This window comes from Cavia porcellus, unplaced genomic scaffold (genome assembly GCF_034190915.1).
Source record: "Cavia porcellus strain 051 isolate PalLab524CR breed Dunkin Hartley unplaced genomic scaffold, mCavPor4.1 scaffold_6, whole genome shotgun sequence".
Taxonomy (NCBI): domain Eukaryota; kingdom Metazoa; phylum Chordata; class Mammalia; order Rodentia; family Caviidae; genus Cavia; species Cavia porcellus.
In genome coordinates, this window is record NW_026947489.1 from 75,523,073 (window position 1) to 75,547,301 (window position 24,229).

The following is a 24,229-nucleotide window of genomic DNA, read 5'->3' on the forward strand; positions in this document are numbered from 1 at the left end:
AGCTAAATAAACTAGTCCTTCTTTAATTTTGGATGTTGGGTATTTTGTCTCAGCAAAGAAAGAAAAGTAACCAAGACAGACAGTAGTAATAAATATTGAGTTAACTATCTAAAGATTAATGAAGCTTAATCGTTAGACAGTTAGAGATTTCATGGGTAGAGAATGGAAGAATGAAATAGGAAAAGTTTAACAAATTAAACAATGGGAGATGAGAATGATACAAGGGAAATGATACAAAGGAGCCTGTTAGAGATTGGAAAAATACTGATATAATTATCTAAAGGAAACAAAAATAAAAGTAGTAGATAGAAGAAAGATGGAGGAAAGAAGAATGAAAAGAAATAATATGGAGAGTAATGAAAGTATTAAAATAAAAACTGAAAAAGAAAAGAAGAAGGAAAAGAAAAATAAGAAAGTGGGGTAAAGAAAAATTCCCCAATTCCAACAAACCAATAAAGAAAAGACAGGAAATAGAAAAAAATCCAAAGAAAATAATCATTTTTCTCCATATTTTTGAATGAGTGATTTTCCTCCTGAGACCATATTCTCAGTTTCCTTCACCCAGCCTTACAGCCTGTGGGTTTGTGGGGTGCCCGCTGCCCATTCCAGAGGCCCCTCTGTTCACCCCATGCTGTAACAATGTGCACCCAGAGACACACATAGGTGGGGAAGACAATCAGACCCCAGATCCACGCTGAAGGGAGGCAGTGAATAGGGCAGCACCTCAAGTCACAGCCATCACTTCTAGACTCAGCACAACTCAAACTAAGCCTGGCCTCCCAGCACAGGGGATGGGCTTATGCTCTTCCCAGCAGAAGTGCAAACTCCTCAGGGAGTCTCTGTCCAGCCCACTCCCCCTCCATGGACAGCTCACCCAGGCACTGTAGGAGGGTAATACTAGGAACCCTAAAATACAGTAAAGCCATACCCCAACTATTCATAGTCCCAGATTCAAACAATCAACTTCTTCACAAAATGGAGCCTGGTCAAGAACCCCAAGGAAATACGGTGGGCACCTGCACTGCGTTCCCCATCGGCTGTTTTCCTGCCATGTGTGAAGAATGGCTATGGGGTAAAAACCCCTGCTGGCCTTGCAGCTCACAGACACTGTGCACTCTCCTGGGAGCCCGTGATACCAGCCAAATCCACTGCTGCCATTTATCCCTGGAGCCCCAGCACTCACCTTGCTTCCACAGCGCAGGCTCCCCCATCCACATGCAGTGAGCCAGGAACCAGGGAAGAACCCACAGTACTTTGTTTTCTTTCCTTCCTTGTGGTCTTTCAAAGTTCTCTATAGTTTTTCCCTAGCAGTTCCTTCACCATTCCTGGTGATCTACTTCTGTTTTTGCTTCCAAAATTTGTTGTTTTCTAATGTCTAGATTCTGGATCCCAGAGAGATTGAATTTTGCTGCCACCCACCACGTCATCATCTTGAAAACCACTGTAGTAAGTATTAGAACAAGAAAAATACTGAATTGACCCTTGTTAACTTTATTTCTGTGTTTCAGTTTATAACTTTAGTCAGATTGCTCTCAGTACAGAGTCAGTAAAAAGACCATACGTGCCAAGAGCAAAGAACTGCAAAACTTAATTCAGGCTGTGGAGAGGAAAGCCTAAGGGCTCCATAAGCACCATGCCCAAGATTCAGAACAACCGACAGAAACAAATGAACAGGGAGGGCAATACATGCAGCTCAGTGAGAGAGCACTTGCCTGGCAAATGGGAGCTTTCAGCTCTATCCCCAGTGCCAGAAGGAAGAAAAAGAAAACCAAGTAAGATAGAAAGAAAAGAAGGGGAGGGAAAGTGAAAGAGGCAAAGAGAAAGACGAAGGGAGAAAACCTCAGCTCTACCTTGCAAATTGCCCCTGTAAAGTTATTTCTCTCTTTTCCCACTATCCAGGACTGTAAATTTGAAACAAATGTAGGATCTGACAAGATGAAAGTTGTTTGTTATTTAAAAACTATTCCCACAGAACAGAAAAAAAAATGCAGGCCTTCAATGATGAAGACTCCAACCTACCAGCCCATTGTTCCCTGCATTTATTTTCCTCCTTATAAAATGTGTTTTGAGTAGCTGAGTTCATGAGATGGTGTCTATAGAGGAATACACCACACGATCACCTCATAGCTGACTCTCGACTAGTACTGAGTTCCTACCCAACTCTTATCTCCTGAATACTGGTCTGCAAACAGCCATCAGACAGACTTGAGTTCCTTAGAGTTCTCATACCTGTCAGGTGCATTTGATACAAGATGTGGAGAGAAGTTATAAGATTAGTAGTAAAATAGGGAGTGAACACATATTAAGCGCACAACAACATAGTTATTAAAAAATTAGTAAAACCACAATTAATATTAATGGTTAACTATATACCAGGCACTGGTTTTTTATTTATTCATTTCTTTTGGCCCCAGGGGTTGAACTCACGATCCTGAACTTTCAAGGCAGGTGCTTATGCTGCTGAGCTAAATCACCAACCCCAGGCACTGTTTCAGAAGAAATTTTCACGTATTAATTAACGCCATGCTTACAACTTTCAAAGACTTTCTCATCATTATCATAGCTGTTCCCATTTACTGGTGTATAAGTAGGTTAAATAATGGCCTGAGGTGAGTTATAATCAGTAAGTGGAAGATTGAGCAAGTGGGGAACCAGACAAGGCATGAACTGTCTTAAACAGTGTCCCCCACAGAAGGTGGCAGCTCTTCTGCCACAAAATGTGCTAAGTCTTAGGAAAGAGCTTCTCTATGCAACGAAGAGGGTGAGAGAACACCTGGGTCCCTGGCATCTCTAGGAATCAAGAATATTGGAGAACTACAATTACCTTGCTAGGTTAGAGAAAACATGGTTTACAGCATAAGCCTTCCCAAGTAAGATCACAGAAAACAATGATTTTTTTTTCTTCCACACGACAGAAAAGCTTTAATTGGGCTGAAAAAAATGTTAGGAGCTCCCTTTTACTGTGGGACTTACAGCTGCCAACTGGCAGTTGCAAGTTGCTACTGTATAGCAGAGCAGAGAAAATCACATTCCTACAGAGGACAAAAAAGGTCATCCAAGAGTCTAGACCCTAGAGACATGTGCTCCAAGAAACATTCTCATCATCCTCCCTTTGGAGAACATTACCCTCCAGAGCCCCTGCTTCCCCTCAGGGCACAGACAGAGGATAACTCAGTGGCTAACAAGAGTTACCTGACTTAGATCTAAATGTAGATCTGTCAGAATCCAGTTTCAGGAGAATTTAGAGCCTGGTGATCAGATCCCAACTTTTCTGTGCTGAGCCCACACACATTCCGCCACCTTGGAAGGGAAAGGAGACTCCTTGACCTCAGGACTCATCAGGACGATTCTTTGTTCCCCATCCATTCCAAGGGTGAGAAACTGGGGCTCCGCTCCACAACCTATGTAGGTCCTGTCTTCTCCACCTCAGCCACACAGCACCAGGACACCACCCTCCAGCGTGCCTCACCTGTGAAAGGAATGCTAGAAGTACTAGACAAGATCCCTGCAAGCTTCCTGCTTGGCAAAGAAGAGGGGAGGCCATAAAGCTAGGACCACTTTAGCAAACACCTGATCCCATGCCCCGGGTGGAAGAATGTGAACACTGGGAAAAAGGCTGTGAGACAGCAACACCAAGCGGTAAGGTCCAGGCAACAGTACCATATCCATTCCCTCCATGACCCTCACAGGGACTGCACCAGGTAAGTAAAAACAGTGTGATGCCACTTATCAGGTGAAATGAATGGCCAGCCACTCTTAAAAATAGAACACAGACTTAAGCTGACTCCAAAACATATGTTCTCAGGATCTGGTGGACAAAAGCAAATGTTGAGAGTTGTCTCCTCTGCATATGCTCATTCAGGGGTCTTGTCCATGAACACAGAATCAGGAGGAGGTAGTTACGATGTGGTTATCTCACCATAATCTCTGTCTGCCTAGTGAAGTGATATTGTGTGCAGTGTTTGGGTTACATGCATTCTGACTCATACAAATGCCTGGTGTTGGAGAGGAACCATGGAGATGTTTCCACACACAGGCTACATGGAGCTGCTAATGCAACCTTCAGAGCATTATACTGTTTCATTGCCAATGTGCTGAATTGAGCTATTAGAAAAATCTGATAGCATTTGAAGCATGCATCTTTGATCCTGTCTTTGTAAACAGAATACAAGGGGATGCACTTGGTCACATCTGGTGCTGAAACACTGAACTCAGTACTATCAGACTATTGTGATTGATAACTCAGAAACACACACGCACACACACACACAAACACAGGTGTGTGTGCTAATGTAAGCCAAGGCAGTGAGGACTAATGGTCAGCACTGTTTGAAACCCTAAGTTTTGCCCAGTGAATTCAGGGCTCTGCCGATCCCTTCAGCCTCCATATTATTGCACCTCCCAGTTCCTTTCCCTCATGGTATGAGGGTCTTCTTTCCTTTTTCCCAGCCTTTCTCCAGAAATCATCTCTCCCTGTAACAACAGATCTACATCGTGAGGTTGCTGTGCTCAGATACATCACTCTTCTTTAATTCCTTGCACAGATCACACCAAACATTTCGCCTTTGCTGGGGCAGCTTGATTTCACTCTTCATTTCTTTTACTTAAACACTTGCCATTATTCCTACAACACATTTTCAATCAAAATGTTCCTACATTTATCTGCCTCTTAAGGTACATGCTTAAATGCCTGTGTTTACATTAAATAAAGCACTGACCGTCTCTATTATCAGAAAGGGATAGGGAAATGGACATCCACTCTACTAATTCTTAGAATAAAATGAGGGAAGTGCAAAGTACTTGCTCTGGGTCAAAATGTTCCATAACACAGAACACAAAATTTTTGCCAGGTTGATTTATTCCTAGTCTCTGGGTTGTTCTGTATCCTTGCTTTGGATAGAACCAAGGCTCCCTTACATTATCCTCCAGTGTCTAATCTCTTTGACATTGATGTTTTCTCTATGATAAGGAACTTGGAATCTACATATTATTTGATTGGTAGAGAGGAAATGATTTTAATGAAATTTGTGATCGCATCTACATATTATAAATATATTTCTACACCAAACAGACATCTGTAAAAATAAGCCTGCTTCAGAAAAGGAGGATCCGGAAAAGGGAAACAGTACTTGCAGGAGGATTAATAGATTAGGGTCAATTCATTGAATGATTACATAGTTTAAAATGTTTGCCAGTTAATGGGAAAGATCTGGAGTTGAAGTAGGTCTTGTGTAGAAGACATAGAGCTGAAGAAATAGAAGGAGTGAAATAACAGAGAAAATAGAAAAGAATAGGCATGCAAGCAGATTTGAGAGCAGTGCCTTTGTTAGTCCCTGGAGAAAAGAAAGAGTATGTGGAAATGACATAATGCAGAAACACATGTTCCTTCAAGGTTAACTCGGTGAAGAGTGAATTGGCCTCGGAGCCTTCTGCGCAGTGTTCCTATAGATGCTGTGATGAGCTGGAGGACAGTGGCAAAAGTCGCAGGGGCCTCCAAGAGAGGCGTGCTGAAGAGTTCTAGGGGTCTGAAAAGAATTAGGCATGGTAGATTTTAGTGCCAGCTTTGTGTGATTTCTCCACTATCCCCCGGCCACTCTGGAGGGGGAGGAAAGAGAGTGGACACACTGTTTGAGCACTTTTTAGACAATGTTGAGTCATCTCAGGTTTTTGGTTTTTGGGTTTGTTTTTTGTTGAAACAGTATGAAAGTGATACAATAGACTGGTTACCTGAGGTGCAACAGAATATTAAGAATCTGCAGATCACAATGAGTTGAAGAGCAAGCAAACACAAAATACTTATGCTGGAGAAAGAGGATCCTTAAACAATGAAACAACATTTTAGCAAAAGACTGCTCAAAGCTACTCCCGCTTTCTCCACGAACTATTTTATTTCCTATAACCTCAGTCGGATTTCCGTTGCCCCTATCTCACTTAGCAAGACATGAGGCGTGAATCCTTCACCCAGGATGTAGAAAGCCTTTTTATTCTCAAACTCTTTGCAGGGAACTTTCTCTCTGTCTCCCACCTTCACTGAAACTTTGGCTTGAGCCACCAACTTCATAGCTATTTTGTGAACACAACTATAACAGAATTGCAAAAAACTTAATGAACACTTAATTGGTTTATTAGACTATTGCTAAATTATCAGGACACCATATAAGCAACAAAAAACACTAATCATTTAGATTTAATAAATAGATGATTAGCTCAACTGCTCTGAATCCTTCCAATAAGAGCTGATCAAAAATACGGTATGTGCAAATTTTTAAATTTTTACAGTAAAATTTCATTACCATGAATCTTCCTCAAATGAGTCTACCTTGCTTCAGACCTAGGTATCCCATCATTCTGGCCACTTTCTGAAGCAGTTGTGGCACTGGTTCACCATTAGTATCTTCACCAGGTATCATCATTAGAACTAGGTGGGTGCTGCTATCAAATGCCATTGAACAGAAGATCGGGCCAATAAGAACACTTTGCTGATGGGAAGACACGCTGGTCACACGATTAAAGTGTGTCCTGATCTGCCTTATTCACAGCTGGGGCACCCTGTGCCTTGTAAGTCTTTGTCAAAGTCAAAATGAAAAATAAAATATAAATGCTTTGAGTGAATTCAGGACGTAGAGGCAGCCAGGAACCTAAGACCCACATGAAAAAAAGACTCCCAGAGCTGCTGCAGGCAGTACCAAGAGTGGTGGCAGAAGCATCTTTGAAGGAAGGGGGAGTGTTTTCAGAGTTACTGATGGCAATATGTCTTTCACTAAACTAAATTTTTACATTTAAACATTCACCATAGTTTATCACACCTTGTAAACATTGTACTTACACTTGAAATTCTCCGTTTCCACCTTCAATTTTATTTGGCTGCATCTCAGCCAGAGATAACAGCTGTCATACCACTTGTGTTACTCACAAGTCTACAAAACACTGTTACATTTTCCATTCATTGTGTTGTGCTGTGTATCATCCAGCCTCTTGCTATCACATTATTTTGCCCCATGTATCCATGTAAACTCAGTTTAAAATCTGCTGAGCAGAACCCATTAGTAAGAAAGCAGCACCGTTTGCCTGTCTGTTCCTCCATGGGTAGAACATACCTGGGCTTCCTGTGTGACAACGGACCAGATTTCTGAGCATGTCTCCCTGCATCCATGTGCAGGGGTCTCTCTAGCGGATGACAAGGAAGGAGAATCACTGTGTCAAAGGTGCATAAAGTTCAGCTTTCCCTGATAAAGGCAAGTTGTTTGCCAAATGCTGGTGCTGCTTCCTCTCCAACATTAGAATTTATCACTTTATGGTCTCCAAGATGAAAAGTGCTAAATTTTGTGTTTAACTGAAACAGGTTTTTAATTGTTGCATAGTTGTTACCTTGATTACCTCTCTATGACTGGCCTGAGTATGTCTGTTTCCCCTTATTCCCTGCTTTGTTTTTGGTCCTTGTCTTATGAGAGTGTAGGAGGTCTCTGAATTTTGAGAGCTAATCCTTTAAGAAAAATGTGTGTAGAAAATTCCTTTCCGTGATACATGGCTTCTCTTGCCCTTTTCTGTGTTATCTTTTTTCTACAATGATTTCAAAGGGGTTTAACATTGCAAGATTTTTCTTATGTTTGATATATTATCTGCCTATTTGAATACATTACTTCCAATCTGATATTATACACATCTTTTATTTCCTCTAACTTTTTGGAAGTGTTTGTCTTCATAATTGTTACTTTAGCAATTATTCTTGTTTTATTTTTCATGTTTAGGTAAGCAGATTTCCTTGATCCTTTGCTAAATAGTTCATTTGATTTCCTCTCTACTGATGAACTAATTCACATCATATACACCTTCTAATTATATCTACTTTCCCTCTCTCTCTCTCCTCTCTTTTCCCTTCCCCCCTCTCTTTTGTCTCTATCTCTCCCTCTCTCTCTCTCTCTCTCTCTCTCTCTATATATATATATATATATATATATATTTAGATGTATATAGATATATATCTTCTTCCATATTATACATTTTTCTTCTTCATTTTGTCATAGGATCAGTTTGCTACATTTCATGTTCAAGAAAAGTTTCTGATATTTGAATTAAGTTTTCCTTGAACTTAGATATTAACTGGAAGAGAGATGACTTTTCTACATTGAGGTTTTTCAAGAACATTGTTTACCATCCCACTTTATTTTCTTCTCCTTTATTATACTTTCTTAATTGTTAAAATAAGTTTTGCACCTTTAGATATAATTTTCTATAACTTCCTCAAACTTTGTTATTTTGCACGAGGCAGATTTTTTGACATTACATTTTCTAATTTAATTTTACTTAATTATAACATCACAGTTTATTTCTTACATAACAAATGGTATAATCAAATGTGCTAAAATCTAAGTTTATCTGGGAATTTTCTATAAATGTCTTCACAGATATCCAAAAAATTTCAAGTATCTTTTCAAAAATCATACAATATTTATAGGGTTTTATACAGAGGCTGTTACCTGGTACACTTCATGGAGATGTAGCCACACCCTCTTGCCAAAGGGCCCTGTACCAGACTACCGACACTACATTACATTTATTAATACCTACATTATTCCTGACTTTAAAACCTAACTGGCACCACAGTGTTCGCTGTGACTTACAGTTGTTACCCTGGAATTTTTGTTTGTCATGCCATTATAGTGCCGTCTTTCTTTTGAGTTTTGTTATGCAATTTGGTGTGTATGTTTTCACTTATATGTTTAATCTGTGCTATCCATGTTGGAACTGTCAACATCAGCATAGTCTGATGTTGCTAAGAACCCCATCTTTGAAATCTTACATTTCCATATAATATGAGCTAAGCTTGGTCTCTGAGCCCTCCAGGTTTACTGAACCTTTTGAAACCTGAGTTATTTGATTCTCTATAAACAAGAGGAAAAGTATCTTAAGAGAGAAATGCAAAGTGTTTTAGGTGCAGAGATGAAAAGACATGCCTTTTTCTGTGTGTGGGTGTGGTACCAGGGATTGAACTCACGACTTCACGCTTGCCAGGTAGGCACTTATGCCACTGAGATAAATCCCTGGCCCTCCAAAGGTTTGTCTTCTTTTTTCCTTTTTTGTGGAGAAGACATGCCATAATTAAATAAGGCAAAGATGAGTAGACCTACATACGTGGTTCCTAGGGTATTATTCACATATTGGTGCAAAAAGCATTGAGAAATGGAGATAGAATTTATTAAAGATTGGGTAAATTTTAGTAGCACTCTTATTTAGAAAAACTAGGAAATTAATTGTGATGTTCTGGGTTAACATACCAAATGGATCCTGAAATGTAAAATGACGTAAAGAGTCTCTTCTGTGGCCAAGCGGGTTATAAATGCCTCTATTGGCTGTAAAGAAGTAGGGATACAGGCTCGCCCTGCCATATGACTACCTTTATCCCATTCAGTTTCACTGACACTTTATATACTAGGCACAAGAAAGAGTGTGTGAAGGTGGCCCAGAACTGTAACACATAGGTGAATTGGCTACATCTCAGTCACACGACCATACCTCAGGGGAGACAGAGAAATTTAGTCTAAGTGACCATAAAGAAGAAAACAGCATGGATTTATCCAAGCAGCTAATATTCTTTGCCATAATTAGCAAACCTATTATGCAAGATGTATTAAAGAGGAAGAAACCTGCAGTGAAGTAATTGATGGTACATTATGCTGTGTAAGGTACAAAAGTATGGTCTAAGCTAAAGCACTACCACCTTAAGTAGAAAAATTGAGTTATACAATAACTAAACATAGAAGCAATAAAATCAGGCAGAGGAAAGATAAACTGGGATATTGTGCTCCTGAGCAGCCTTCATGTAAGGAATCCAAGACATAAAACAGGATTTCACCGAAGAATCATTAATTTCAAACATCTTGGTGTAAGTGATGAATAATAGTCTACAACAACCCTTCTGGATAAGTTAAAAATAAACAATACATGGTTTTCTTGTCCACAAATTCTTGCAGTGTGGCGTTTGGCAGGACTTGTTGACAGGATGAACAAACAAGGATATATGGGTGTGGGGTGATTAAAGACCTCGGCAATGAACTGAGATTTTACTAAGCAATAGTTGTAGTCTGCAGTCATCTAGGAACCCTTGTAGAGCCCAATAGGTACTGAGAGTCTGCCTCCAGCAGCCTGCCCACATCTGAGAACCATCTTTGAGGCCTGTGGGGACTGCAAGTCTATGCCCAGCAACCAACAGTCATCTGGGAACCCTCAGTAGGTCATCAGGGATGGGAGTCTGCCCCGGTGACCCACTCACACCCAGGAATGATGTCTGAAGTCCTTGGGGACTAGGAGTCCGTACCCAATAACCTACAGTCATCAGGGAACACACAATAAAGCTTCTATGACAAAGAACAACTGAAGAACTTCATGACCAACCAACCAACCTTTCAAAGAGTACTGAAAGGAATTTTAGAGAGAGATGACAATGACCACCATTCCAAGAACCACAACAGAAAGAAACCAGCAAGTAGGGCAAGAAATTGACAAGAGGAGAAAAGTAGGGAATCAACAACAAAGCGATAACATGACCAAGATAAGCCCATACATACCAGTTATAACCATTAACTTAAATGGCCTCAGTTCACCAATCAAAAGAAACAGACTGGCAGAGTGGATCAAGAAACTAAATCAAACAATATGCTGTATACAAGAAACACTTTTAACTCATAAATACAGGAAATTCATACACTGAATGTTAATAGATAGGAAACAATACTCCATGTGACAAGAACCCAGAAAAAAAACATGGATAACTACACTGTTTGTGGATCATGTGAACTTCAAACCAAGAATGATCAAAAGAGATTTTAAAAAATCACTACACATTTTTATGGGAAAGCTTTAAGAGGAAAAGACAATCATAAATATATATGTATCGAATATAGGTGCACTGAACTACATAAGACAAATCAAATAAACAATAATACAATTAAAACAGGGGACCTTAACACCCCATTAACACCAAGAGACCGATCAACTAAACAAAATAATCAGTGAAGAAATAACAGAACTGAATCAAACTTGTGAACAAATGGACTTAGTAGACATGCACAGTGTTCTACACAAAAACGACCAAATACACATTCTTCCCAGACTCACATGGGGCAGTCTCTAAAATAGACCATATACTAGCCAGTAGAACATGCTTAAGTAGATACAAAGGAAGTACAATTATCCCATGTGTATTATCTGACCATACTGTAATGAAATTGGTAATTATTGACAAAAGAAACTACAAAAGATCCATGAATATATGAAAATTAAATAGGACCCTACTGAACAACCAATAGCTACCGAGAAAATTTAAGAAGCAGTTAAACAATATACACAAACAAACAAAAATGCAAATACACTTTACTGGATCCTGTAGGACACTATAAAGGCAGTCCTCAGAGGAAAACTTACAGCGGTAATTTCTCACATCAGAAAAGCAGAATGAGCACAAAATAAACAACCTAATGTTGTACCTCATTTTTTTAGGAAAACCAGAACAAGTCAAGCCCAAAGGCCAAAGAAGAGAGGAAATTATAAAGATCGGAGCAAAAATAAATACAATTGAAACTAAGAAAACAATACAAAAAATTAATGGATTGAAAAGTTGCTCTTTTGAAAGAAAAAATAAAGTTCAAAAGCCCCTAGCTAACTTTATCAAAAAAGAAAAATCAAAGATTCATGCAATAAGGAATAAAATCACTGCAGATCCTGTGGCAATATAGAAGATAATCCATACCTACTTTGAAAACCTTTACTCTATCATGGGATCTAAAACACAGAAAAAATGGACAGATTCCTAGAAACATATGAATTTCCAAAGGTAAATCAAGAAGTTATAAAACTTATGAATAACCCAATATTAGTTAATGAACTTGGAAACAATTAAAAACTCACCACCAACAAAACAGCCAAAGTCCTGATGGATTTATAACTGAATTCTACAAGAAATTTAGAGATGATTTAATACCAATACTCCTCAAACTCTTTAATGAAATTCAAAGGGAAGTAATTTTTCCTCATTCATTCTAGGAGGCAATTACCCTGATACCAAAATCAAAGAAAGACTCAAGTAAAAAGGAAAACTACAGGCCAATCTCTCTGATGAACATAGATGCAAAAATCCTCGAAGAAATACTATTGATCATGGTAATCTCTATGAAGTTGCATGAATGTGCAAGTTAACCTTCATTACCAACTTGATTAGCTAGATAGACACCTAAGAGATTAAGAAAGCAAACTTCTAAGTATGTCTGGGTGGCAAATAGAGCAACCTTGGGGTCCCTGTCCCCATCCTTTCTGACTTTTTCCCTGTTCTGTACCTTCGAAGTCAAGAGTTGAGTTGGTTTCCTCCACCATCTCCCTCCACCACTTTTCTGTGGGGAAGGCAGCTGGCTATGGACTGAAACTGCTCACCATGAACCACAAATAAAACGTTTCCTAGTTTGAGTTATGTAAGTTGGATATTTTGTCCCAGCAAGAAGATAGCTTGAGGGCTGGGGATTTAGCTCAGCGGCATAAGCGCCTGCCTTGCAAGCAGGCAGTCGTGAGTTCCATCCCTGGTACCGATAAAAAACGAAAAAGACAAATAAAAAGAAGAAGAAGAAAACTTGAGCAATACAGTGAGTCACAAAAAGAAGTATCTAACAGAAAGAATGGAAACTTGAAGGGAAAAACCACTACAGCTGTGCATATCTGACAGTTTGCCAGAAAGATAAAAGCTATTACAGACAGTAATGAAGGTCTGCTTTGAAAAGAGAACACCTGAAGAGAAAACTCATTGGGGGTGTTTTGGGACCAAAATCCAGTTATGCTTATGATTGACAATTTTCCTATGCCAGTGTAGATACCTGTTATCTCCTGGGTTCTGGGATCACTCTGTTTTTTCTCAATTCGAAAATTCACAATTCTACTAACAGACTCCTCTTACTACACTTCCTTCTCAAAGATTCCAAAGTGAAGTCTTCCTTTACATCTGTAATGAAACTAATTTACCATTCAAGTTTTTCCATTAAACTGTATAGTTCTAGAGTAGAAACCATGTCTTATATGTTGAGAAAATATTTATCTCACATAGTTATTATTCCTCCTATAAAAGCTAACAAAGAATCTCTCTAGCCTGTGGAATATGGAATTTGAAGTGATTACGTCCTAGGTGTTATATGACAGTGCTAATTGGATGGATGAGCTCCTCTAGCCCACAGATAGCATGGCATTGGAGTACAGTACTGTACAGTGCATCACATCATAGCACATCACATCAAATTACATTACACAAAAGGTCCCAGGGGAAATATCAATTATACATTTGCCATGGAGATTTGTACCCAGTGTATTGGTTACCTCTAGACTCCATAAACTCAGATATAAAGAAAGCTGATCACTTGCATCAAAAGTGACTATGTGAGGTCATGATGCACAGTAATTGCACTAATGATGCTCAATTCCCTTGCCCTGCATGCTGAAGAAGCCATGAGAGAAGAAAACCAGTCTTCTACCATGGATTTTACACTCCTGGGAGTTACTGGTCAGAAGAAACAAGAAGATTTCTTCTTCGCACTCTTCCTGTTCATTTACCCTGTCACACTGATTGGGAATATGCTCATCATCATGGCCATTCTCTATAATACTCATCTCCACAATCCCATGTACTTTCTCCTTGCCAATCTTTCCCTCGTTGACATCTTGCTCTCCTGTGTAGCAATCCCTAAGACATTGGTTAACCATCTCCTAGGAAGTAAAACTATATCCTTTGGGGGATGCCTTGCACAGATGTATTTCATGATAGCCTTGGGCAACACAGACAGCTACATTCTGGCTGCCATGGCCATTGATCGAGCCGTGGCCATCAGCCGCCCACTTCATTATACCACAATTATGAGCCCACGCTCCTGTGTCCTGCTGGTTGTTGGGTCTTGGGTTGTTGGAAATGCCAATTCCCTCCCCCACACTCTACTCACAGCTAGACTGTCTTTCTGTGGCAACAAAGCAGTAGCCAACTTCTACTGTGACATTACCCCCTTGCTCCAGCTGTCCTGTTCTGACATCCACTTTAATGTGAAGATGATGTACCTAGGAGCTGGCATTTTCTCTGTGCCATTACTATGCATCCTTATCTCCTATGTTCGTGTTGCCTTCACAGTCTTACAAGTTCCATCCAATAAGGGCATACGTAAAGCCTTCTCCACCTGTGGCTCTCACCTTACGGTTGTTGCTTTGTATTATGGGACAGTTATGGGCATGTATTTCCGACCTCTGAGCAGTTACAGCCTAAAGGATGCAGTGATAACTGTGATGTACATGACCATAACCCCAATGTTAAATCCTTTCATCTACAGTCTGAGAAACCAGGACATGAAGACTGCTCTGGTAAAGCTCTTCCACCATAGACTCTCGTTAGAGAAGAGACACAAGAGGTAAACACCAAGACAAAATTACTAGAAGAAAAAGACAGAAGAGTCACATTAATGCAATTAAAAATGAAAACGGAGTAATTACAATGGACACTCAAAATTCAGAAGACAGTTACTACCAGTAAAAGCTATATTCCAACAACTTGGAGAATCTTGAAGAAATGGACAGACTCCTAAAACATATGAATTACTAAAAGTAAACAAATAAAATATAAAAATTCTAAACACATCAATAGCAAACAATAAAATTGAGGCAAGAACCAAAAAGTAAAAAGAAACTAAACCCTGAGAAAAAACTACAGCAGGATGTGATAAATTCCGTGCTATACTCTATAAGAATGTCAAGGACATTATTACACGTCAGACTTGTCAAAGACATTGAAAGGGAAGAAGTACTTATGAGCTTATTTCTAAAAGCCAGCATCACTCTGATTCCAAACCCAGAAAAGACTGAACTAAAAAAAAACTATTGACCAATCACCTTAACAAACATAGATATCAAATCTTCAGTAAAATATTGACAAATAGAATGCAGTGAATTATCAAAAGGATCACATAGTGTGACCAAGGAGATTTTATCCTATGGATGCAAGGACAGTAAACATATGCAAAATAAGAAATGTAATTCACCAAATAAACAGAACCCCTGACAAAGAATACATGATTATATCAACAGATGGAGAAGAAGCTTTTGATAAAATCCAATTCATGATAAATTCCTGAAGAAAATAGATACTGAAGACCCTTACCTGAATCTGAAAAAACACTTCGTATGAAAACCAAAGGCCAAAATTGCATTAAATTTGGGAGTGAAAGCTTTCCACTAAAATCAAAAACAAGATAAGGATGCCTACTATCATCACTTCTGATTAACACACTGCCTGAAACATTAGCCATCACAATCAGGAAAGAGAAACAGACACACATAGTGAAGAGAGAAGCCAAATTATCATTACTTGTGAATGATGTAGAACACAGGTAAATCCAACCAAGACCACTAGATTTAATACTCAAATTCCGCACTGAAGGAGCAAAGAAAGTCCACACAAGGCAATCAGTGGTGCAGTGACATGTGCACCTATGTTTGTAACAGCAAAACCTATAACACCGAGATCTTGGAAACAACCCAAATGCCCACTCAACTGAGGAATGGATAAAAAAAGATGTGCTTTTATACAATGCAGTACTTTCAGCTCTAAAGAAAGATAAATTTGAGGCTTTTGTAGGTAAATGGATGCAATTAGATCCTTCTCATAAGTGAAATAAATCAGACTGAGATGTATAAATATCATATTGTCGCCTTCACATAAAAAACAGAAAGAGTAAGTAAGACCAAAAGACATAATAGATATTATAAAAGTGAAATAATAATCTCAAAAGGAAAGAACAACTGGGATGCGGAAAAAGAAAAAAAGAAAGTAGAGGAAAAAATACATATATATACGCAGACAAGATTGCTAAGATAATTGTACCACTAAATCTATTAGTTCATGGAAAGAAACTGTGATTGCTATATTGTTTGATTTATTTTGCATGGCTGAATCTTGCAATCTGAGTCACTATACTGAAGATAATAATATTCCCTATAATGACTATTACTACTTACCTGTCAATTTGTTTTGAAATCCTGTAACATTTTTAGTGTCCTGTTTTATTTTTATTGTTTTCTTTTAATCTCTTTAAAATAAAACAAAGAAACTCAGTGGTGTTACTGTACACCAATAATAAACTCATTGAGAAAAAAAATTAGGAAAATAATACCATTTATAAGAGCATCAAGATAAATTAAATACCTAGGATTCAACTTAACCAAAGAAGTGAAACAGCTCTACAAAAAAAACTACAGTACTCTGAGAAAGGAGCTTTAAAAGGACATCAAAAAATGGGAAGATATCTCCTGATCTTGGATTGGCAGAACTAATATTGTCATAAGGACACTTCTAAAACTGATAAATAGATAACACAATTACAGTAAAAAAAAATCTCCCACATTCCTCACTGAACTAGAGGAAAAACCATAAAATTCATATGGAACCCCAAGGAACCAAGATTTTCAAAACTGATCTGGACCATCAAGGGCAAAGCAGAGAGCATCACAATAGCTGACTTCGTTATATTACAAATCTCCTGTGATTTCAAAAGCAAAAGCATAGTGTGGGCACAAAAACAGACATGTGTATCCTTGCAACAAAATAAACGATGCAGAAACAACCCAAACACATTCACTTATCTGATCTTTGACAAAGGGGTCAAAATTTCATGTTAGAGAAAAGATAGACTTTTTAAAAAATGGTACCAATCCAGGCATGTTTGCACAGGGCCATAATCCCAGCCCAAGGGAAGCTGGGGCAGAAGATCACCATGAGGCCAGCCTGGGCACCATAGTGAGTTCAAGACAAGCCTGAACTACAAAGGGAGGCCTTGTCTCAGAAAACTAGAAAAACAAAATGCAGGGCTGCAAAACTATTTACTAATAGCCATTGTTTATTTTCTGTCTTAATCTCATTAAAATTAAAAAAAGAAATAGTAGATACCTGGACATAGTAAGATGACATACAAGAAATGCCTTCTATCTCCATTGGTTTTACCAGTTGTATCTTACTGGATTTTATTATATGTGATAATATAAACAAAAATTTTTATAGGCAAAGAGATAATATAGAAACCATTGTTTGTTTTCCATTAGCTGGTTCCAAATACTCTGTAGTAGTTTCATCCTTTGGAATAGTTTCACACTGCCTTGATATGTCTGATGCTATAGTATACGAAGTTATACTCAAATATTTCAAGGAAAGAAACACTATGGTAACTACTATTAAGTCGGGTTATCTTGTGGTGAAGCACTATGTTGCTAAAGTTGTTCTGTTTTGATCTGTATTGTTATGTTTTTATGTTCTCTTTATCTCAATTTCCCCTTTTTTAAAAAAATTATTTATTTTATTATGTTTTTTAATTAAGGAAAAAAATTTTTTAAAATGGTAGAATATATTATAGTAACTCTTTTGATTTCATATTAACTTGATTTGAAGCCCTGTATTGCTTCCACCATTTTGTTTTGACTGATTTTACTCTATTCTGTTCTGATAGTATTAAGTTTGGGGGTATAGGCAACTACTTTGAACTCAATAAGACTCACTATGACGCCCATTCTGGTTAGACTATTATTTTCTTTTAAAGTTCTGTAATGTCTCCAATGTTTAGGTTCTATTGGTCTTGTTCTGTACTGTTTTGTTCAATTTTATTATACATAATAACATAGGCAATTCTTTTTAAAGTAGCAAGAGGAATTATGGTAACCATTGTTGATTACCTTGTATTCTGTTTTTACATCATGTACTATGTTCATCCTTTGTTTTGGCTGACTGCTTTGGTTTGTCATATTTGGTTTTATTCTCTTCCAAAAAAGTAATAAGAACTATGGGAGTATTAAAACCCAAAATGTGTAAATGTTATTGCAAAAAATAGAGGAAACGAAAGTGCGCTAAAGGATACAACTGCAAAGGTGTTTAGGTGTGTAAGATAGATGACCGTATTACTGAGTTTTTGTTGGATCAGTGAACACAAATGTTTACAGTTTCACTGTTTGAATGTCCACTTTGTATGCTTTATTTATTTTTTTTTTATTTAAGAGGAAAAAGAGAAAAACACAAAACAAAACAAAGCAGTGTAAGGTTACATATAATACAGAACTACAAAAAAAGCATAACAGTAAGAAATCACCTGTTAATAGATTACATATTATCATCTTGGAAATAGTTGCTCAAATCACAGTATCAAAGAATACAAAGTAGACATTCAAACAGAGAGACTACAAACAGCTGTGTTCAATGATCCAAAAACATTAATATAGTCAGCTATTCAACATCCCTATACACACTTGCTGTTATATCCGTTAGAGCTCTTTTTTCCCCTTCCTCTCTTTTTACAACAAAATTTACACATTTTAGATTTTATTACTCCTTAGTTCTTATTACTTTTTGGGGGGGGGAGAATAAAGTCAAATATGGCAGAACAAAGCTGTCAGTGAAAACCAAGGATAGACTTAGCACATGATGTAGAACAGAGTATACGGTTATTAACAATAGTTATCAACGTTGTCTCTTGTTTCCTTAAAAAGATTTGTCTATCTCATTAGATATTATAAAGTTGGACAAAACAGTAGAGAACAAGACCAATAAAACTTAGACATTGTAAACATTACAGGACCTCCAAAGGAGACAATAGTCAAACCAGAATGGGCATCTTAGTGAATCTTACTGCCTTCAAAGTAGTTGCCTATACCCTCGGACCTGATACTATCCCACAGAATGGAACAGAGTCTAATCAGTCAAAACAAGATCGTGGGAGCATTACAGGACTTCAAAACAAGTTAATAGGAAATCGAAAAGAGTTACTATTATATATCCTAATTTTTTAAATTTTTCCCTTAATTAAAATAAACATAAGAAATAACTAAATAATTTTTTTAAAGAATAATAGTTACCATAGTGTCTGTCTTTTTCCTTGAGATATTTGGATAAAACTTCATATACTATAGCTTCAAATATTTCCATATCAAGAAGCCCGGAATAAAGCCTTTCTAATTAATAAGTGAAAATTTTATAAGGCTTCAAGGCCACATAATGGGGAATCATGATTGCCACATATTTTCATATATTTGAATCATTACTTACATTAGGGAAACTATTCGGTATTCACACATGCGAGATTGATTTATTTCACTTATGAGTATGGTCTCAAGCTGCGCCCATTTATTGATAAATATCTCAATGTGATCCTTCTTTATAGCTGAATAATATTCCATTGTATAGAAATACCACCACTTTTTTATCCATTCCTCAGTTGATGGACACTTGGGTTGTTTCCAAGATCTGGCGATTACAAATTGCGCTGCTATAAACATAGGTGCACATATATCACTGTGGTATGATGCTTTCAGTTCTTCTGGGAATATGCCTAGAAGTGGAATAGCTGGAATAAATGGGATTTCCAATCCCAACTTTTTGAGAAACCTCCAGACAGACCTCCACAAAGGCTGTACCAGTCTACACTCCCACCAACAGTGCAGGAGAGTTCCTTTTTCCCCACATCCTCTCCAGCATTTGTTGTTGTTGGTTTTCTTGATCCTGGCCATTCTTTCAGGAGTGAGATGGAATCTCAGTGTGGTTTTAATTTGCATTTCTCTGATGACCAATGATGATGAGCATGTTTTCATATATTTATTTGCCATTTGCATTTCTTCATCTGAGAATTGCGTATTCATCTCAGATGCCCATTTTTGGATTGGATCTTTGAATTTTGGAGGTCTGAGTTTTTTTAATTCTTTATATGTTTTAGACAAGAGTCCCTTGTCTGAGAGAGAGTTCACTAAAATCTTTTCCCAGTTTGTGGGTTTTCTTTTCACTATGCTGGAGATTTCTTTTGACATGCAGAAACTTTTTAATAAGATGTGGTCCCAGTTATTGATTCTGGGAAGTGTTTCCCGTGCGGTTTGAGTCCTGTTCATGAATTCTCTACCTACTCCTATGTCTCCAAGGTTTCTACCCACTTTGTCTTCCAATAGATTTAGTGTTTCTGTTTTAATATTCAGATCTTTGACCCATTTAGATTTTAATTTAGTACATGGTGATAGACATGGGTCTAGCTTTAGTTTTCGGCAAATGGAGAGCCAGTTTTTCCAGCACCATTTATTAAAGAGACTGTCGTTCTTCCAGTGAACCTGCTTGGCTCCTTTATCAAAGATAAGGTGGTTGAGTGTGTTTGTAGTTGTGGTTGTATCTTCTAATCTATTCCATTGATCTTCGCCTCTGTTTTGATTCCAATACCATGTTGATTTTACTACTGTTGCTTTGTAGTATAATTTCAAGTCAGGGATTGTGATGCCTCCTGCTTTGCCTTTGCTGCTTAGAATTGCTTTTGCAATTCTAGGTCTCTTCTGGTTCCAGATGAAATTTAGGAGTGATTTCTCTAGATCTATAAGGTATGTTGATGGTATTTCTATTGGGATTGCATTGAATCTGTATAAGAGTTTTGGGAGAATGGCCATCTTCACAATGTTTGTTCTTCCTCTCCATGAGCAAGGGATGTCTTTCCATTTTCTGAGATCATCTTCAATTTCCTTTTTCAGTGTATTATAGTTTTCACTGTATAAGTCTTTCACTTCTTTCGTAAGAGTAATTCCTAAATATTTCATTTTTTTGCTTGCTAATGTGAATAGTCCAGTTTCTCTTATTTCCCTCTCTGTAATTTTGTTGTTCGTGTATAGGAATGCTATTGATTTCTGAGTATTGATTTTGTATCCAGCCACATTACTGAATTTATTTATTGTATCTAAGAGTATTTCAATGGAGTTTAGGGGGTCTTCTATGTAGAGTATCATGTCATCTGCAAACAATGATAACTTAACTTCTTCTTTTCCTATCTTTACCCCTTTTATTTCTCTTTCTTGCCTAATTGCTCTGGCTAGTACTTCCAGTACTATATTAAATAGGAGTGGTGATAAAGGACATCCTTGTCTTGTGCCTGATTTTAAAGTAAAGGCTTTCAATTTTTGGCCATTTAGAATGATGCTGGCTGTTGGTTTGTCATAAATGGCCTTTATTATATTGAGGTAAAGACCATCTATTCCAATTTTCTGTAGAGTTTTTATCATGAATAAATGTTGGACCTTATCGAAGGCTTTTTCTGCATCTATAGAAATGATCATGTGATTCTTATTTTTGGCTTTATTGATATGGTGGATTACATTTATTGATTTGCGTATGTTGAACCATCCTTGCATTCCTGGGATGAATCCCACTTGGTCATGGTGTATAATCTTCTTGATGATTTGCTGGATCCTATTTGCCAATATTTTATTGAGGATTTTTGCATCTGTGTTCATTAGGGAGATTGGTCTATAGTTCTCTTTTTTAGTTGGGTCTTTCTCAGGTTTTGGTACTAGAGTAATATTTGCTTCCAGGAACGACTTAGGAAGGATTGCTTCCCTTTCAATTTCATTGAACAGTTTGAGGAGTGTCGGCATTAGGTCTTCTTTGTATTTCTTGTAGAATTCTGCAGTGAATCCATCTGGGCCTGGGCTCTTCTTGGTGGGTAAGGACTTAATTACATTTTCAATTTCAGTAACAGAGATTGGGTTATTCAACAGTTTTACATCCTCTTGATCTAGCTTTGGCACTTCATATGCTTCTAAGAATCTGTCTATTTCTTCTGTGTTATCAAACTTTTGAGAGTAGAGGTTTTCGAAGTAGGTGTTGATGATCTTCTGTATTTCTATTGGGTCTGTAGTGATTTCTCCTTTTTCATTTCTTATTGCATGAATTTGAGCTTTTTCTTCCCTTTTTTTTAATAAGGTTGGCTAGGGGCTTATCGATTTTATTTATTCTTTCAAAGAACCAACTCTTTGATTTGTTGATTCTTTGGATTGTTTTCTTAGTCTCTATTGCATTGATTTCTGCTCTGATTTTTATAATTTCCTCTCTTCTTTTGGCTTTGGGCTTGACTTGCTCTTCTTTTTCTAGCTGTTTGAGGTGTAGCATCAAGTTATTTATTTGTATTCGTTCTGTTTTCCTGATGTGGGAACTCAGTGCAATAAATTTTCCTCTCAGGACGGCTTTCATTGCATCCCACAGGTTCCGGTAAGTTGTATCTGTATTTTCATTTTCTTTTAGGTATTGTTTGATTTCTTCTTTAATTTCCTCTGTGACCCACTGATTACTCAAGAGTGTGTTATTCAGTTTCCATGTGTTTGTGGGATTTTTGCAGTATCTTTTATCATTAATTTCTAATTTCAGAGCGCTATGATCCGATAACATGCAAGGGATGATTTCAGCTCTTTTGCACTTGTTTAAATATGTTCTGTGAGCTAATATATGGTCTATTTTAGAAAATGATCCATGTACTGCTGAGAAGAATGTGTATTCTGATGTTGTTGGGTGGAACATCCTGTATATGTCTATCAAACCCATTTGTTCACAGGTATGATTCAGTTCTGTTATTTCTTTGCTCATTTTCTGTCTGGTTGATCTGTCCCTTGGTGTCAATGGCGTATTAAGGTCTCCTGTTACAATTGTGTTACTGATAATTTGAGTTTTCATTTCTGTTAATAATTGTTTTATATAACTTGGTGCTCTGGAGTTTGGTGCGTATATATTTAAGATAGTTATCTCTTCCTCTTGGAGTTTTCCCCTTACAAGTATGTAGTGACCTTCTTTGTCCTTTATGGTCATTGTTGGTTTAAAGTTCACGTTGTCTGCAAACAGAATGGCTACTCCTGCCTTTTTCTGGATTCCTGCTGCATGAAGAATTGTTTTCCATCCTTTGACTTTCAGTCTGTGAGTATCCTTCTGGGTTAGATGGGTTTCCTGTAAACAGCATATGGTTGGATTTTGTTTCTTGATCCATTCTGCTAGTCTGTTTCTTTTGATTGGTGCATTGAGACCATTTACATTAATGGTTATTACTGTTAAATGCTGGTTAATTGTAGGAATGTTATCTCTCTGCTGTTGCATCTTTATCTTTCTGTTCTGTTTAATTATTTGCTTTGCTTAGTGGTTTTTTCCTTTGTGTATCTAAACTGTCTTTCAATATTTTTTGCAGGGTCGGTTTGGTGTTCATGAAGTTCTTCAGCTGTTCTTTGTCATGGAAGTATCGTATTGCACCATCTATTTTGAATGATAGTTTTGCAGGATATATCAGTCTTGGTTGGAAATCATTTTGCTTTAGGATCTGGAATATTTCACTCCATGCTCTTCTTGACTTTATCGTTTGTGCTGAGAAGTCTGCTGTGATTCTGATAGGTTTTCCTTTATAAGTGATCTGTCTTTTCTCTCTGACAGCTTTTAGTAATCTATTCTTGTGTTGGATTTCTGGGATGGTGATTATTATATGTCTGGGTGTAGTTTTATTTTGGTTATGAGTGTTTGGAGTTCTATATGCTTCACTGATCTTGATGTCAGTTTCTGATCTCATGCTTGGGAAATTTTCAGCTATTACTTCTCTAAATATCCGCTTGACATCCTTTATGTTGTCTCCCTCTCTTTCATTAATCCCTATCATTCTTATGTTATTCTTCTTTGCATCGTCTTGCAGTTGTTGAATTGTTGTTTCCTGATTCCTTGTTATTTTCAAAAGATCTTTCCTTTCCTGTTCACTAGCTGCAATCATGTCTTCAAGGTCTGAAATTCTATCTTCACTTTCATTAAGGCGGTTTTTACAACTTTCAGTGGAGTTTTTTATTTCCTGTATATCTCTGTGCATCTGCATTATGTATTCTGTTTGTTTCTTATATTGCTCGTCTAGGGATTCTATCTTTTTGTTTAGTTCCTCCAATTTTTTATCTGTGTTTTCTTTAGATATATTTAGAATCTCTTTCATTTCTTTTATCATTTCTTCTTTTATCTGGGAGATTATTTCGAGTTTGAATTTCTTTAAAGCTTCCTGGAGTTGTTTGTCAACTTCAGTAGCTATTATGTCCGATATATGAGGTGGATGGGATATATTTTCTTCTATATACATTGCTCCTAGGGTTTCCTGAGATGGGCTGGAGGTTTGAGGTTGTAATTTGGTCTTTCGTTTTGTCATTTTGTATATTTCTGTGTTTCAAGTGTTATTTGAAAGCTTCCTCAGGATCTGTTGAAAATCCCCTTCTATGTTTGGAGCTACTGAGCCTCTGACACCGCACTACCCCAAGCCATTGGGCCTGCAGAACCAGTGTCCCTCCTCTGCCTGCTCAGAACTCCGCAGTTCCAGACAAGCTGGGCCTCAGGGACACTGTGCGCCCACCTGCCCCTTGGAAGATCCACAGCTCT

At 37.6% G+C, this 24,229-nt stretch overlaps 1 protein-coding gene across 1 annotated transcript; it reads left to right on the forward strand.

The window, feature by feature from the left end:
• The first annotated feature begins 13,479 nt into the window (after positions 1-13,479).
• Positions 13,480-14,427, forward strand: LOC134476324 (olfactory receptor 1A1-like). The gene has a single exon (XM_063249750.1). It carries the CDS (start codon positions 13,480-13,482, stop codon positions 14,425-14,427), a length of 948 nt encoding a protein of 315 aa, XP_063105820.1.
• Positions 14,428-24,229: the final 9,802 nt, after the last annotated feature.

Excerpts from the sequence above, each read along its gene's own strand:
- LOC134476324 (XM_063249750.1), top strand. The coding sequence starts at position 13,480 with ATGAGAGAAGAAAACCAGTCTTCTACCATGGATTTTACACTCCTGGGA.